The sequence below is a fragment of the Lampetra fluviatilis genome, chromosome 37 (assembly GCF_964198595.1).
Source record: "Lampetra fluviatilis chromosome 37, kcLamFluv1.1, whole genome shotgun sequence".
NCBI lineage: Eukaryota > Metazoa > Chordata > Hyperoartia > Petromyzontiformes > Petromyzontidae > Lampetra > Lampetra fluviatilis.
In genome coordinates this window covers 9,527,127-9,543,960 of record NC_136311.1, presented here as the reverse complement: position 1 = coordinate 9,543,960, position 16,834 = coordinate 9,527,127, and the positions used below count along the sequence as shown (strand labels likewise).

At 45.6% G+C, this 16,834-nt stretch overlaps 2 protein-coding genes across 4 annotated transcripts in view; one reads left to right on the top strand and one right to left on the bottom strand.

Annotated features, from left to right (window-relative positions):
- LOC144945461 (small G protein signaling modulator 2-like) overlaps positions 1-8,430 on the bottom strand; it is a 142,700-nt gene extending 134,270 nt beyond the window's left edge. The window contains exon 1 of the mRNA XM_078873978.1: positions 7,252-8,430. Within this exon, the coding sequence (XP_078730104.1) occupies positions 7,252-7,314 (63 nt within the window). The 5' untranslated portion in view covers positions 7,315-8,430. The remainder of the gene's footprint in view (positions 1-7,251) is intronic.
- HPS4 (HPS4 biogenesis of lysosomal organelles complex 3 subunit 2) overlaps positions 7,308-16,834 on the top strand; it is a 70,121-nt gene continuing 60,594 nt past the window's right edge. For all 3 annotated transcript variants that reach the window (XM_078873802.1, XM_078873804.1, XM_078873801.1), the window contains exon 1: positions 7,308-7,390. In XM_078873802.1, coding sequence (XP_078729928.1) covers positions 7,329-7,390 — 62 coding nt within the window. In that variant the 5' untranslated portion in view covers positions 7,308-7,328. The remainder of the gene's footprint in view (positions 7,391-16,834) is intronic.

Below are 16,834 nucleotides of genomic sequence, written 5' to 3'. Positions count from 1 at the left end.
GTAATTACCGTCGAGACGACAACATCTCCAGTGTCTTGACCGTCTCATCGCCATGTTGGCAGGCATCGCGAGATTTTACAACCACCATAGCAGATGTTCTAACATTCGCAACAAGTGAGTCACCACGCTACGATGTTGATTTACTTAGAGTTCATAGCTGCCGACCCGTACGGTTTAGCAGTAGTCTTGTACAGTGAAATTGAGTTTTCAGGTTCACACGGATTATAGCCGTTTCAATATGGGCAAAACATTTTTCTTTGTCTATTTGTTTGTGTTTCTCCCTTGTGATGGGACTTTGTAGGATGAGATGTATAAGGGTTACGGGGTGACCAATATGGTCTGAATTGGTCTGTAATAAGGTCGGCAATGATAAGGGGTTGACAGGTGTGACAGTTGGTTGCCTATCGTTCGACAGCCAAGAGAATAACAAAACGTTGAATAATACACCAACAATCTGAACTAAAATTCCCCCTTTTAAAAAATGAAAATTTTGCTTTTTTGTGAGCGTGATGCCGGACCTCAAAAGTGGGCAAAAATCACTCAATAGCCATTGGTTGGTTGAGATTGCTCGCGAGAGACACTCGTTGATACATCTATGCATTGCAATATGTCTCTAAATAATCATTCTCAGACTACAGCCCGTTCTCCTATAACGCGGTCGTTGTGCTCCTGAAAAACACCGCATTGTGGGCAAAATCGCGTTATAATAAATGATATAATATAGGGGTAAAGCACAGTCCGCGATAACACGTGAGATGCTTGTGCAGGCTGAACACAGGCCGAGGCATGCGTGGGTAGCATCTGGAAGCATCCAGCAGCATCCCGATGCCTTTGTGTGATTCTAAGCCGAGGCAGCCCGCTACAATCGCTTTTATTCCTACTCACGCAACGTAAGTTCCGTTCATTCAATCGCGTTATATCCAATTTCCATCCGCGTTATATATATAAAGTATTCCCTAATACATTCAACGCGTTATATCCAATTCACGTTATGAAAACACGCAGCGTTACAGGAGAACAGCTCGTACCATTAATAATTGAAACACGATGTCGTCATCATGATCATCGTCATCGATACAAGTATTGATATCACCAAATACGATTGCTCGTCATTTTGAGAACCAAAAGGTAGCGTACATAGGTTTGAAGCGTCGTCTTCCAGCGTAGGTGGACCCAGTGATGAGAGAGCGCCGAAGGTGCTGCCTCTCCAAACTCGACGCCAAATAAAGCTTCACATTCATCCACGTGCTCAGTGACACATCGCCGACGCCTTGCGGTTTTATATCCTAGATTTTCTGTTTGCACATAGTCACATAGTCACTTTAAGATGTTCCTGGTAGGAACCTCCTGTTAAATCATCGTCGAGATTGGCAAACTCATTCCTCAGTTTAACACGTAGGCTTTCGCGACAAATATTATTCATAATCAGAATTATGAATAATATTGAGTTGATGAGTTAATGATGACGTCACCCTGCATCTGCTCTATATAAGAACGGGAGACAGAGCAGAGCCTCACCATTCTGGCGAATTGCCCGATGATGCTGGATGCAATTACCACCGAAACGTCGTACTAAAAAAATTGTAAATGTTGTGGTTTCACGCTTCAACACACCGGTGGGTTAAAGCAGTGAACTATTTGTCTTTTGTCAACGTGACACTTTTTTGCTGATTGGCCGCGTCGGGTGGTGGAGGGTTACGACACATTTATAAATAACGCGATCTAAACCCAAAAATGTTGATTATAAACTCATTCCTCTACAAGTGCTTTCGTTGTGTTTAATTTGTTGTCCGTCCCCCGCCACCTCCGATTGGCCGCCTACGGTGCTGTAGAAGTTCAACATACATACGTCACGTGGGGAAGCCTGCCGATTGATTTGGGGGTTTTCAGCCAAACCGGCGTGGGGTGATCAGGAGGATCGTTCAACAGCTCGAAAAAAAATCGACGATTGCGTATCCGACGGTTGACTACGTACGGTGCGAAAGAAGTTCAACGTATGTGCGTACTTTGGGAGGTGGACGACCGGATGAGCTCAGTGGAGCTGGCTCGGTGGCGATGAAGACGAAGCAGCGATCCTTGTCTCTCTCCACTGTCGTGGAAGATCACAATGGGTGGAATCTTACCCGAGGGAGGGCCGTTGTTAGCTGGTGTCAGGGGCTAATTAAGACTGGAATGTTTAAATTACCGGCAATTGTGAACACCGCATGGAAACGGATACCCAAGGTAACTTGCTTCCTCGTGGTGGTTTCCAGGACAATGTGCTCGGAGAATGCAGGAGGAAATCCCCCCCCCCCACCCCCCAGTGGGCAAATCAGGACGAGGCAGAGATAGTCGGCAAACAGACGACGACTAATGTATGAATCTGTTCGTAGCCCTAACGACTTCTAATCGGCAGCGCTGCGCCCGCGTGCGATGACGTTCCTCGCGTCGTTCACGATGCTCGCTCAGCCACCGTTGCCCCCGAGGACTCCCCCATCAACTACAACGGCCACGAGCCAGTGGGAAGCAGGTGATTCATGAAATTAATCGGGGGTGCGAGGTGCGGTGGGGGCGGGGGGGAGGGTCCCCGTTACCGAACGCCTGGTGGATTTGGCAAGCGCGCATCTGCGGCATCTCCCCGCGTGTGACTCCCCCCCGCTAAGTGACTCGCGGCAGTCGGCACGGGCCGCGTTTATTCCACTGGCACAACCCGCATTAAGAACCGTGCCAGCACCTGTGCTCTGCGTCTCATTAAAAGCGGCGTCGTTGCCCCCCACCACCCCCACCACTCCCCTTTTGAATTTCCACCTGTGTGACAATCCTGGAATGCAGCGCCGTCACATCGCCGGAGCGAAGCATCTTCACTTATGAGAATATGTTTTCCCATTTTTTTCTGGCAACAAAACAGCTGTGTTAAGATGTTAATGCACCAAACCGAAACCTTTGGCAAGGAATCATGTCGGCATTAACCACAATACTCGCGGTCAGAATGCAAACAAAAAAAACATGCTCTGATAAAATATGCGTTGTCTTTGAAACTGATTTGTCCACACCAGAGACAGCTTTCTTTAGAGCCTCGTCTCAAACGGTGCTAGACCAGAGGACGCCAAAAGGCGTGTAAGGGGGAGGGGAGACCCAGGGCTGACTGGTTCAGATAACAAATCGCCACTCACATCAGCCGTGGCTGAAAATCGACCGAGTGCGCTAACCGCTGCACCACCGCTCCACCCCCTGCTTTGATCACCGCATTGTAATATTGGGTAACTCATATTCTTTGGATCTTTCGGTAAAGTCACGTAAATAGGTTCAAAGAAAATAACAAAAAAATAACAAACTCCTCCGCTGCCCACGCAGCGATAACAAAATGATTGTGTTTAGAAATGATTTTTTTTTTAAACCGCACTCGCAGTTTGCAGCCCACGTATTCTAAGCTGCAGGCTAATTTCTCAGCAACTAGAGAATGCACCGGAGTGTGTCCATACACGGCATTGTGCACATATAATGCCAGAGTGTACACGTAAGGGTTTGAGATGATGACACGCATACGATTTAAAGCTTTCGTGACTGCAGGGATTCATCTTCTAGGTTCTTTCAGTAAAGTCACGTAGAAGGAAAATAATAAAATAATAAAAATAAAACATAATAAAATTATTCTCACGACGTTTCAGCCACAACACAAGCAGCCGTCTTCAGGTGGAGAGCAGGTCTGTCGAGAAGGCTGCTTGCGTTGTGGCCGAAACGTCGTGAGAATTATTTTATTATGTTTTATTTTTATTATTTTATTATTTTCTTTCTACGTGACTTTACCGAAAGAACCAAGAAGATGAAACGCATACGATTACATTTCCATGACCAAGTGTGTGCGTGTGTGTCATTTTATCGACCGAGCTCAAACTACTAATTATAATAATTTAATGATGGATGATACCTTGACGGATACCCTATACAATTGCTGGTGTGTGATGAATACGTTCACAGTATTATATTGAAATAAATACCCATCGTATGTCGCGTACTATTATTACACCATTAACACAAGTTACAGCTTAAATTGTTCAAGCATTGTCAATTGCATGTTTCCTCCCATTAGGCAGGAGAAAGCGGGCATTTATTTGCAAATATATTCACTCCTAGATTTGAAGCTTTCGTGACTGCAATGATTCATATTCTTAGGTTTTTTCGGTAAAGTCACGTAGGTAAAAACATTAAAATTAATAAAAGTAAAATAAAATAAAAATCACGACGTTTCGGAGGCAACACAAGCTTCCGTCTTCAGGTGGAACCGTCACAGCCACCATGTTTAGTTGTCACAAACCATAACAAAGGCTCACCCTCTTAAGCCTCACCTTACCATATGAATAAAAAGTGTGCTGTACTTGGCCCTTCCCCCCTCTCCAACCATTATATAAACGGAGTGGTAGCTCCTGCAATCTCTCATTTACTTGATACAGCTGTCGTGGCTGTGACGGTTCCACCTGAAGACGGAAGCTTGTGTTGCCTCCGAGACGTCGTGATTTTTATTTTTTATTTTATTTTACTTTTATTAATTTTAATGTTTTACCTACGTGACTTTACCGAAAAAAACCTAAGAATATATTCACTCCTGTTTGGCAAATCAATTAATTACACAAGTCACTCCGGCTACGTTGCTGCTATCACCCGCGGTGTGACTTGGCTTGGCAATACCCTCAGAGGGCGCCACGGGATCAAAATGTTAACTCCCTCGCCTGGTATACAGGAGGTTGTGGGTTCGATCCCAACACTGACGATGCCTGCTGCTGTATATTTCGGAGTTTGCGTGTCTCTCTTCCCCGTGGTCGCGTTGATTTTTCTGCGGGTACTCCGGTTTTTCCCCCACCCCTCCACGTTTAGAATCAACGTGGCTTTTTAGAGTCTTTGGCCGCTATGCATTTCCACACGACGATAAGCCACTTAATTTGACTGTTATTTGTGATCTACATAGCTCAGTGGGGCCTTACTTGGTCAAATAAAGCTATCAAAAAATTCGTCTGCCTCATTTGCCTCGCACTTCATGCAAGTGGTGGCGCGCATGTAGGGTCGGCCATTACCCGCAAAATATTTCCCAACAGCTGATACCAAATATCACAAGTGGGCACGCGCGCGTGAGTGTGTGGTGCGTAGTGGGTGGTGTGGAGTGTGTGAGTGTGTGGGTTGTAGTGTGTGTGTGTGTGTGGAGTGTGTGGTGTGTGTGAGTGAGTGTGTGGTGTGGAGTGTGTGAGTGTGTGGGTTGTAGTGTGTGTGTGTGGAGTGTGTGGTGTGTGTGAGTGAGTGTGTGGTGTGGAGTGTGTGAGTGTGTGGGTTGTAGTGTGTGTGTGTGTGGAGTGTGTGGTGTGTGTGAGTGAGTGTGTGGTGTGGAGTGTGTGAGTGTGTGAGGAGCTGTAGTGTAGCGGTTAATGCACTGCGCTACGAACCTGACGACCCGAGTTCGATCCCCGCTCACGACCTTCATCAGTTACGATTATCTGAAACTGTCCTGGGCCTCCCCTAGGTCGACTCAGCCTCAAATGAGTACGTGGTGCGTAAAAACATCGCCACTGGGGAGACAAAGGCGTCCGGGCGTGGTGCTGGTCACCCACCCCCTCGCGTGCCGTGCCGGCCTTCATAGGTGCTCGCTAACAGCACTTGCCCCAACAGTCTGTTACAGGCTATGCAGGGGATCTTTCTTTTTTTGTTGAGAGCGAGAGGCGTGTGTGTGATGCACGTGTGTGACTGTGGGCAAGCAGCGATTTATGACAGCATCAATCGCGGGGCAAACACAAATGAATCGGGGACTTCCTCCTCCTCCGCCGCCGCCAGGAGAAACGTTGGGCAGGAGGAGGAATTCTAGATTTGAAGCCTTCGTGACTGCAGGGATTCATACTCTTAGTTCTTTCGGTAAAGTCACCATGTAGGTAAAGAATGAAATTAATAAAAATAAAATTAAAATAAAAATCACGACGTTTCGGAGGCAACACAAGTCTCCGTCATCAGGTGGGACCGTCACAGCCAGACTTGCTGCATCAATCGACGCGCACCTTCGAACGTGACAAACAGCGGCGCCTATTAAACAGGATCTGTGCATAGGTGAACACGTGGCATGCTTTCGCGACAAGTATTATTGATAATAAAGATTGTTGGGTTGGATTTCGCGTTATTTATCAATGTGTCGCAACCCTCCACCACCCGACACGGCCAATCATTAAAAAATGTGTCGCGTTCACAAGAGACAAATAAATTTCGATTTAAAGCTTTCGTGACTGCAGGGATTCATCTTCTTGGTTCTTTCGGTTAAGTCACGTAGAAGGGAAATAATAAAAATAAAACATAATAAAATACAATTCTCACGAAGTTTCGGCCACAACGCAAGCAGCCGTCCTCAGGTGACAAACAGGTCTGTCGGAAAGACAGCGTCTGAATGAATGAATGTCTCATTCAATAAATGAATGTCTCATTCAGACGCTGTCTTTCCGACAGACCTGCTCGCCACCTGAGGACGGCTGCTTGCGTTGTGGCCGAAACGTCGTGAGAATTATTTTATTATGCTTTATATTTATTATTTTATTATTTCCCTTCTACGTGACTTGACCGAAAGACCCAAAGAATATGAATTCCTGCAGTCACGAAAGCTTTCAGTCAAGATACATCCAGCATCTTCGGGCGATTTGCCAGAATGAATGCGACACATTGATACATAACGCGATCTAACCCAAAGATCTTGATTATGATTGGGATCTGTATCTGTTGCTCTCCTGCTGCTGCTGCTGCACGCGTCTGGATGTCTACCCCCCCCCCCTCCGGCTAAGCGCAACAGGGAATTGAATTGAACACTCGCCCACCACCACCACCACAAACAACAACAAACACCAGCAGCAGCGGCAGCATGAGTTTTTTTCATTCAGTCGCCTCTGCATTATTTAAAACACACGATGTGTGCACTCTGTATTAGAGGTTACATATGACACGCTACATACGTTTAACACGTCTCACACACGCGCGTAACGTGCCCGTAACGCCGACTCTCGCTCCTGAATGCCCTCTCTCAACGTGGCTAGCAGCAGCACCTCGACATACATTGCTGCCAGACACAGGAATATAACAGACTGTAAAGATTGTACAATACGTAATATAGACATAATGTAACGTTTACAGATGGTGGTGATGGTGATGATGATATTATACATTGCATTTATGCGTTATATTTAAACACGGCACTACCTTGCATTTATTGCAATGATGACAGCGTTGTGAACGTTACAGATGTAATGTATTTACCTCTTTCTTGACGCCCTTCAGTAGCCTCTGGCGCAGCTCGGACACTGTTTCGGGCGGCTCCATGGCACGGAGAGGTGATGGTGGTGGTGGTGCGGTTGCTGATGGAGGCGATGATGATGATGACGACGACGGCGCTGATGTAGGTGCTGCTGGTGGTGGTGGTGGTGCCGATGATGATGATGATGGTGGAGGTGCTGATGATGATACTGGTAGATGTGCTACTGGTGGTGCTGATGATGATGGTGCTGGTGGAGGTGCTGCTGGTGGTGCTGATGATGGTGCTGGTAGAGGTGCTGATGATGATGATACTGGTAGAGGTGCTACTGGGGGTGCTGATGATGATGATGCTGGTGGAGGTGCTGCTGGTGGTGCTGATGATGATGGTTCTGGTAGAGGTGCTACTGGTGGTGCTGATGATGATGATGCTGGTGGAGGTGCTGATGATGATGATGATGATACTAGTAGAGGTGCTACTGGTGGTGCTGATGATGATGGTGCTGGTAGAGTTGCTGCTGGTGGTGCTGATGATGGCGATGAACGTCGAGATGATGATGCCGGTAGTGATGATGTAGACCGTTGCGATGATGATGCTAATGCTGAAAGAGGTGGTGATGCAAGTGATGGAGACACTGAAGCTGCAGACGATAATGTTTAGGATGATGATGATGATCGTGGTGGTGGTGGTGCCGAGTTGCTGCTGTCTCGTCGCACGCGATGTCTTTCGCCGAGAAGACCTCGCTAGGCAGCAGCGCAGTCTCCCGGCACAGGCGGTGGTGCCGCTCGTGTTGTCACTGCTTCTGGCGACGTGATGACGGCAGGCGCTCGCAAATTGCAACTCTCTACGCATGCACACGCCACTCCGTGTGTGCGCGCGCGCGCGCGTGCTGAGTGCGTCTGTATGCACGACTTTAATCGAATACCCTTCCTGTAACAGCCTCCCTCGCTGTGCGTATGTTATGTTTGCGTGTGTCTGTCGTGTGCATCTCTCTCTCTCTCTGGCTCTCTCTCTGGCTCCCTCTCTCTGGCGCGCTCTCTCTCTCTCTCTGACGCTCTCTCTCTCTCGCGTGGGATGATGTAGGAGCTCTTGGCGGTGACGTCGCTAGTGCGTGCGCGGTGGAGGCTACGTGCGCGGTTTGGCTGAGCAGCTGACAAGAGCTCGTGTAACGCCCGTGTCTCCACTCTCTCTCGCTCTCTCGCTCGCTCTCTCTCGATAACACTCACCACACGCGCGTGCGTGAGTGTGCACAACCTCCATGAGGAGGGATGCATGGGAGAGACTATTCTGCAGGGTTGGGGGGGGGAAGGGGTTTCCAGACCCGAAGCAAGCACCACCTCTCGCCCTACCCCCATCCTCGATTGTCACCCGCACATGCATGGCAGAGGTGGCTCGTGTCCACCTGCGGATAGGAAGCGTAGGGGTTAGTGCGCGGCAGAGGTGGGACAAAGTCATTGTTATGCAAGTCCAAGTCGAGTCGCAAGTCATCAAATTCATGACTCGAGTCTGACTCGAGTCCAAGTCACATGACTCGAGTCCACATCTCATAGGTGGGACAACGTCATTGTTATGCAAGTCCAAGTCGAGTCGCAAGTCATCAAATTCATGACTCGAGTCTGACTCGAGTCCAAGTCACATGACTCGAGTCCACACCTCTGGTGCGCGGTGTCGCGGTGAGCGCTGCGAACCCGGCGAACCGAGTTCGATTCCCGCTCAGGGCCAACGTCGGGTGACGAATAATCTGAACCGGGTACTGCGCCTCCCGTGGGTCGACTCAGCCTCAAATGAGTACCTGGTGCGGTGTGTAGACATCGCCACTGGAGAGACAAAGGCGGTCGCACGCGGTACTGGCCACACCACCCCCATGCGTACCGTGCCGGCCTTCATAGGTGCTCGCTAACAGCACTTGCCCCAACAGCTCGTTAAGCCTACGCGGGAGGTCTTTGTCATTGTGAGAACCACACGTGGAGGGGAGCGGTGGCGCCGTGGTTAGTGCCACTGCGCTACGAACCCGCGGCCGATCAGACTTCGATTCCCGCTCACGAAATATCTGAAGCCGTGCAGCCTCTTCCCAAAGTCCACTCGGCCGAAGCCGAGTCCCCGATGGAACAGGTGTAAAAGAAAGAGAGACAAAGGCGACCGGGCGTGGTGTTAGCCACCTCGCGTGAAGTTGCCGACCTTCATAGGTGCTACCCGCAGACAGCCAACGTTGCCCCAACACCCTATAGACAGAATCCATGACTCGCAGAGGTGGTGGTGGTGATGATGATGATGCGGGGGTGGGGGTGCCGATGGAGGTGATGCGGTGGTAGGCGACCTTAATCTTTGGTGAGGTCATGGAGTGGTTGTGTTTAGGATATTGCACGGTTTTAGTTTTTGTTTTAGAGGCTTTCACCCCCGACCTCAAGTGGTAGGGCGAAATGCGTTTTATTTCCATGCGATGAGATTGCCTTGATAGAGAAATAAATAATATTGCAGGACAATGTGGACAAATTATTTGTGGTGCGTCGCGAAAATTGCCACCCGACTTTGTCAATGAGAACGGGGGAAATGACGGATTTAAGAGCATCCGCGTCGAATCTACGATCAGCCATTCTCGTGCAGTGCTAATGACTGCCGCATGCGCATTGTGCGCGTGCAGCCGTCATTAGCACTGCACGAGGCTATGCGAGGTCATGTAACCGTCTAATTCACGCCCGGGTTTTCCTTCGATTCGCTTTTGTACATATATATTTTTTGGTTCGAGTAATTATTTTAGATGAAAACAAAAAAGTCCGTTATTTTTAGATTTATTTATTTTGGAAACATGACTATTATTCCAAAACCAGCCATAAAGGCTGTCTGCAGTATATTAATATTTTTTTATATCTGGATAAGCCAGTCCATTGAGGAAGCCTCGATATTACCAGGGGTGTCCTGTCGTGTAATTATTACGATTAAGGAAGGATGTAGGATTGAAATAGTGGGGAGGTGAACTCCGGGTGAATTATTATGGAAAGATGTAGGATTGAAAAAGTGGGTAGGTGAACTCCAAGTGGATGATTAAGGAAGGATGTAGGATTGAAATAGTGGGGAGGTGAACTCCGGGTGGATGATTAAGGAAGGATGTAGGATTGAAATAGTGGGGAGGTGAACTCCAAGTGGATGATTAAGGAAGGATGTAGGATTGAAATAGTGGGAAGGTGAACTCCGGGTGGATGATTAAGCGAAGGATGTGGGATTGAAACACGTGGGGAGGTGAACTCCGGATGGATAATCAAGAGAATGAGGAGGTGGGGAGTAGAGAGAGGCATCCGCGCAGTGAGGAAAACGGTGAGTGTGGGTGTGAGAACGTGGATGAATAACGTGGGGAACGGGATGAGCGGTACACGGAAGACTGAAGCAAGAGCAATAGCTTCAAGCACACTGAAACCCTCTGCTTGCTTTAGATATGTGGATGACATATTGGTGGTCTGGCCAAACGGCAAAGATACGCTTAACGAATTTCTAAATCATCTCAGTTCACTATGGAAGTAGAAGTTGACATAACTCTCTCATTTCTGGATTTTCTGCTCGGGCGCAGTCGAAATTGTAAAATATCACACGGCGTTTACCTAAAGAAAACGCACACTGACGCGTATTTGAATGCAAAATCACACCAGCACCCCGTACAGAAATCCTCTCTCATCAAGACGCTCATACATCGGGCTAAGAAAGTGTCAGATGGTGATTGTCTGCGAAGTGAAATTAAACATGTTAAAGAAGCGCTGCAATTAAACGGTTACAATTATGCACAAATCAACAGGGCACTGAATGCCAAAACCAAATAAAATAACACGAGCGTTGAAACTGACCAAGTAATTAAAACTATAAAATACCGTACATTGCGGGAGTAACTGATAAACTGGCCAGATGTTTGGAAAAACAAACCATCCGAGTCAGATTTGGCACGGTACATAAAACACAGCAATTAATATCTGGTACTAAATATGTATTACCGAAGCTATCGACAGAATGTGTGCACCGGATAAATTGCTCTTGTGGTCAATGCTATGGTGGGCAGACAAGACGAATGATCAGCACGAAACTGAAATAACACCAAATAAATATTAAATACTCCCAAATACAACTGTCGGCAGTGGCAGAACATGCGTGCCAACAAGGACACTCCATTGATCTTGATAATGTTGAAGTTCTGTGCAAAACTAGTTACTACTGGCCAAGACTGATCATAGAATTTATCCACACCAAAAAAAAATCATGAAATGTATGAAGAATCAAGCTGTGCATTAATGGGTGTTCCAAAGATATTTTGTTTTATTTGCACAAAAGATGTAACAATACAGGCTCAAAAAAGATAACGCGAGAAAGGCGATGTTAACAAATGGCAGAAAGAGTACGGTGAGTATCAAAAGGTGTGAATTCTGCTGACTTTATTCAGTTCGTCAGGTCTGTGTGATAGCAAATGTAACTGTGTCAAAGAGGAATTCAGGTTCACTGGTGAAGTCAGCCAATGTGCTGCAAGCTGTTTTAGCAGCGGCTTATTGGCACACATGCAATGGGAGTAAAATCTATATATTAAGCACTATCCTTTGACAAAATGAGATGCACAATATCATTACAATGTAATGCACAATAAATACGCCTTTGGTAGACAACGCCTCCGAGATTAGTTTTTTTTTATATGCATATTAAATGTTTCACAGTATTGTACGTAAATTTAACACTTGTGGCTGCATGCTGCATTTGCATTATCAAGGCAAAATAACTAAAGTAATAAATAATGCTGGACTGAAATCACTGAATAAATAGCATTCATATATTGTAACTGCACAGATAGTTTGTCAAACAGCCACTGTAAAGAATAAAATATTTATAGGGCAGCTTTAAAATATGTATGAAATAGACCGTACATGTGTTTGGAAGTGCCCATTGAATGCGACGTATGGTCCCCTGGGTTTTGTGGAGTCACCCCGGGGTGTTCGTGGCCACTTTTTTTTTTATTAAAAACATTAATTAGAGTGGTTGGGATTCAAACTTACATTCGTATTGCAGTAAAAACGATTGCAAATACGGAAAGATCTTGCCAAGGAGACGGTCCACCAATTGTAGTAATCTCATCTCCGCATGTTTCAACAGCCAATCGTGAAGGTCTCTTTACCTCCTGCCAGTTTGCTGGGTTGAACTGGTCAGTCAGGGTGCGAGGGTTTAGTGCTGGTACCATTACAAAGACAGAGTGGGCTACCGGTTAGATAAACAGTTTCTGCAGGAGATAGGACAGCATGTGCATACTGCAGAACTCCTGAGCAGTTGACGCTCGGGAAATTAAATTGCAACGGCTAGTGAAGCATCTTCTCGGGGAGATATGTCTTTGCCTATCATTGCTTTTGACATCTCAGTTACTTCTTAGCAGTCTGTCGAACCCTGTGTGTTCTAGAAACATGTGCAGTAACTTCGTGGAAAAAAACTATAACTGGCAGACATTATGTAGTCAGGATGGAAGATGGCAAGCCTTCATGCGGCCCACTCTGCTTCGTGAAAAATCACAACTAATGTCATCAACCCGGTGCCCACACATCGATAAACGATCTGCCCGTGACCAGAGTAACAACTTTAGTCTCATCTTCTTGGTTCTTTCGGTAAAGTCACGTAGAAGGGAAATAATAAAGTAATAAAAATAAAACATAATAAAATAATCCTCACGACGTTTCGGCCACAACGCAAGCAGCCGTCCTCAGGTGAAGAACAGGTCTGTCGGAAAGACATCGTCAGACCTGTTCTTCACCTGAGGACGGCTGCTTGCGTTGTGGCCGAAACGTCGTGAGAATTGTATTTTATTACGTTTTATTTTTATTATTTTATTATTTCCATTCTACGTGACTTTACCGAAAGAACCAAGAAGATGAATCTCTGCAGTCACGAAAGCTTTAAATCGAAACTTAAGTCTCATTATGCGGCACATATTAAAGCCGTGCAGTCACAGTCGTCAGTTTGTGACTCCCCTGTTTCAAATAAGAAGTCATCTCCATGTATGTATGTTGAACTTCTTTCTCGCCGTACATAGCCAACCGTGCTAATCGAAGCTATCTTCTAGAAGATAACCTTTCAATGGCAATGCAATTGACAAATGGTATTTGCAGCTCCCATCCTCACTCCCACATGCACTTTGATTGGTGCGTTTAATCATTTTGTTTCCTCCCTTAACTGTTATACTGTCTCTGCAAGAGCAGTTTGTGTTTCATATGCCATTGGTTTCTTTTTTTTATGTGTGCATGGGCGGCTAAATGTGCCACATTTTCACAAGTACGTACAGCATGCCCAGAGCATAGGAAACCTCCATTTGCATGTGGCAATACCGTTACCCCAGGATCATATGAGTCGACGGAACATATTTAAAAACGACTTTAGAACGCACAAACAGTTTTTCAGTCAATTTTGTGATGAATAATACTTGAACGTTTTGAGAGCTTCAATAAAATGTTACATCAAATCATTGCCGTCATTTCATGCTCAATTGCTTTACATTGAGAATCATGAATCTACATCTTAGCGGAGGCAAAAAAATATATTGCCATAAAGTCATCTCTCCCAGTGTTATGTCATAACATTTCCAAAGGTCAGAAGCTATTGTAAGACGTGCACTTGTTAAATGTGGCTTGTTCTAACATATTCACCAATTACTCTTGGTACAGGCTACAGTGTTTGGGGAAGGCAACACGTCACATTGGAAAAAAGAAAGCTCGTAACATCTTCCGTCTGGGATGTTGCCGTGGTGTAATGGTTAGTGCACTGGACTGGCAGTCCAAAGGTCACCGGTTTGACCTCCCGTGTGGCAGTTGCCACAATGAGACCGTTTCTTCTCCCTGCCTCTGTCCGACCCGTACCCTCTCCCCCAGTAGTGACACGAGTGAGACATTGCAGGGCTGCACCTTAATCCGTTTTACCCATCAATAGGACCCCCACAACACAACGATAATATGGCACTCCTCCCTGCTACGTGGGATTTCAAGCCCAACAAATATGATTATGTACTGTGTACACAATTTCGTCTTTCAAGTTATTTGTTTAACCACGTCAGAACTCAAATTACCAGCATAGTGGCATTAGCACGAGTGACCTGGGGCATTCGCCTGCCAGTAGGGGGGCAATGATTGCTATGTATAGTCCCCATTGAGTTATTTTCTGCTTAATTTCAAATGTGGACATAGCGGACCCTAACATCGGCAGACAATGGGCTAACTCTTGCGAATGACTTAGGGCTTACACACCAACGCCATCACCTCCCCTCTTAACTCTGCCCTCTCTAGCCAAAGGGGTGGTGGTCACCGAGTGATCTTTTTTAAGTTACTCAATAGCTACTATGAGGTAACGATATCTATTTCAAAACTGCTCATCATAAAACAATTGAAAAATAAAATTTCCATCACGCCCCATGGTGTTAGGTGCAGTCTTCAAACCTTATTAACTCCATCTCCTTGGCCTATTTATGTGTGTGCTGTGAAGAAGGCTGCATTGCCTGAAACGTGACCAAATATATGTTTCTTTTAAGGCAGCGATATCGACAATTTCGTTGAGTTACTTTTTGTTAATTGTGCTCGTGCAACTTTGCCAATGCAGCAGCGTCACCACGTAATTTGTTTCATTTAAACACGTTTAACTGTAGTCATTGGTTAGGCTAGAGATTTAAAATTATAAGCTGTTATTTTTGCCCTCCATTTACCACGTTGTTTTAATGCTAACGCGGTCAGACATTTACACCGAAGCGAGTGATGGACATTGTGCGTTTTCAGTTTCATTTATTTCGTATAGCCCTGTGAGCCATTCGGCTCTTGAATCGGGTGCAACCGCAACAAACAAAAATCATGAACAAGAAAATATCTTAAAGTGACTATGCGCGTGATGACATACCTTGTTCTGGGGTCAGCCTGGAACTAAGCTTGCAGCACAATTCAAGAAGTGAGTTCAAGGGCTGGAGTCTGTGAATTTGTTGGCTAGGCCAGACTAGTCTCTTGGAATGGATGCAATAATAGATCTATCTCAATTCACACATCAAAAACAAAGTAGAATCCAGGAAAATTTGGATGGGTGACAATGCATGCTTGGAATTTTTTCTGAGATGCATGGAAGAGGTACACATGGATCAGGAAAATAAACAAAAATCAGAAGCATGATTTTGATAATTAAGAAAATTTAAAGGGCTTGAGGAAAACACAATGATCGATGTGATGGGTATATGGACTATACTGGTGATAGGGGCACCACGGTCACAAGATGTTAACTACTTCGCCTGGTATACAGGACGTCGTGGGTTCGATCCCCACCCTGACGTCTGAATATTTGGAGTTTGCATGTTTATCCCGTGGTCGTATGGATTTTTATACGGGTCCTCCGGTTTTCCCCTCCACATTTAGAAACATGCATTTCAAGTATTTGGCTGCTATAAATGTCCACGGTTATGATAAGCCACTTCGTTGAGCTATCATTTGTGGCCAGGGCGCTTTTGAAAAAGAACGACATGGCTCAGTGGGCCTTACCTGTTGAAATAAAAAAAAATTGTTTCATTTTTCCTGGAGGGATGGCAGCCTAAGGAGATACGCTTTTAAGAGGATGACCACCACAGAGATGGAGCGATTAGATCAGTGTGTGTGTGTAGTCGTGAGATGTATGGTAACAGCCTTGCACCGTGCAGAGGCATTCGTCCATGCCGTGGTGGCAAGACAATGAGTGACGGTAACAATGGCTGTTTGGGTCGACCTGGCTTTTAAAGAGCACAGCAGAATGCCAATATTTAGCCAGAGCCATGTGTGTAGTGCCCCCTGGTGATACAAGATAATGATGTCATAAGGGGCCGTCCATAAATGACGTCACGCGATTTTGGACGATTTTTGACACCCACAGCCTCGTCACGTGGCGTCACGAAAGATCAGCCCCCCCTCAAATATGACGTCACAAAGCTCTGCCCCACCCCCCCCCCAAATAAAACATGCTTCAAATCACTTTAAACTATTGTCATTGTAGTGCGTATTTAATGTGGGGCTGCACTCTGATGTTGTAGGAGAAAACATTAATTAAAAAGTATATTTAATTAAGTAGAACGTGTTGTCTATATTTATTTAAAGTTGCGCATTTTGATGTGACGTCACATTTCTTATGGACGGCCCCTAAAGATCTGTTCAGTCGGAAGAACAGTCCAATACTAAGGTTGTGTATAATATATTAACAAGTAGAGTATTGTATCTTGCAAAATAAGACCTTCCAGGCAGCAAGGTACGCTGATATTCAGCATGTACTCAAAACTGTGTCAAGCTAAATATATTGTACTCTTAGGTTTTTTCGGTAAAGTCACGTAGGTAAAAAAATAATAATAAAATAAAATGATAATAAATGAAAATAACTAAATTATATCACGACGTTTCGGAGGCAACACAAGTCTCCGTCTTCAGGTGGGACCGTCACAGCTAAATTTACTGTATCAAGTGTATGTACATAAAATAATAAGTTCCGTGTCTCAAAATTTACTCTGAAACATTCCAATATCGTCCACATTGTACTCATCAATTAATATGCAAATCAGCATCACATTCGACTCGAGGTTATAGAAATCTCAGA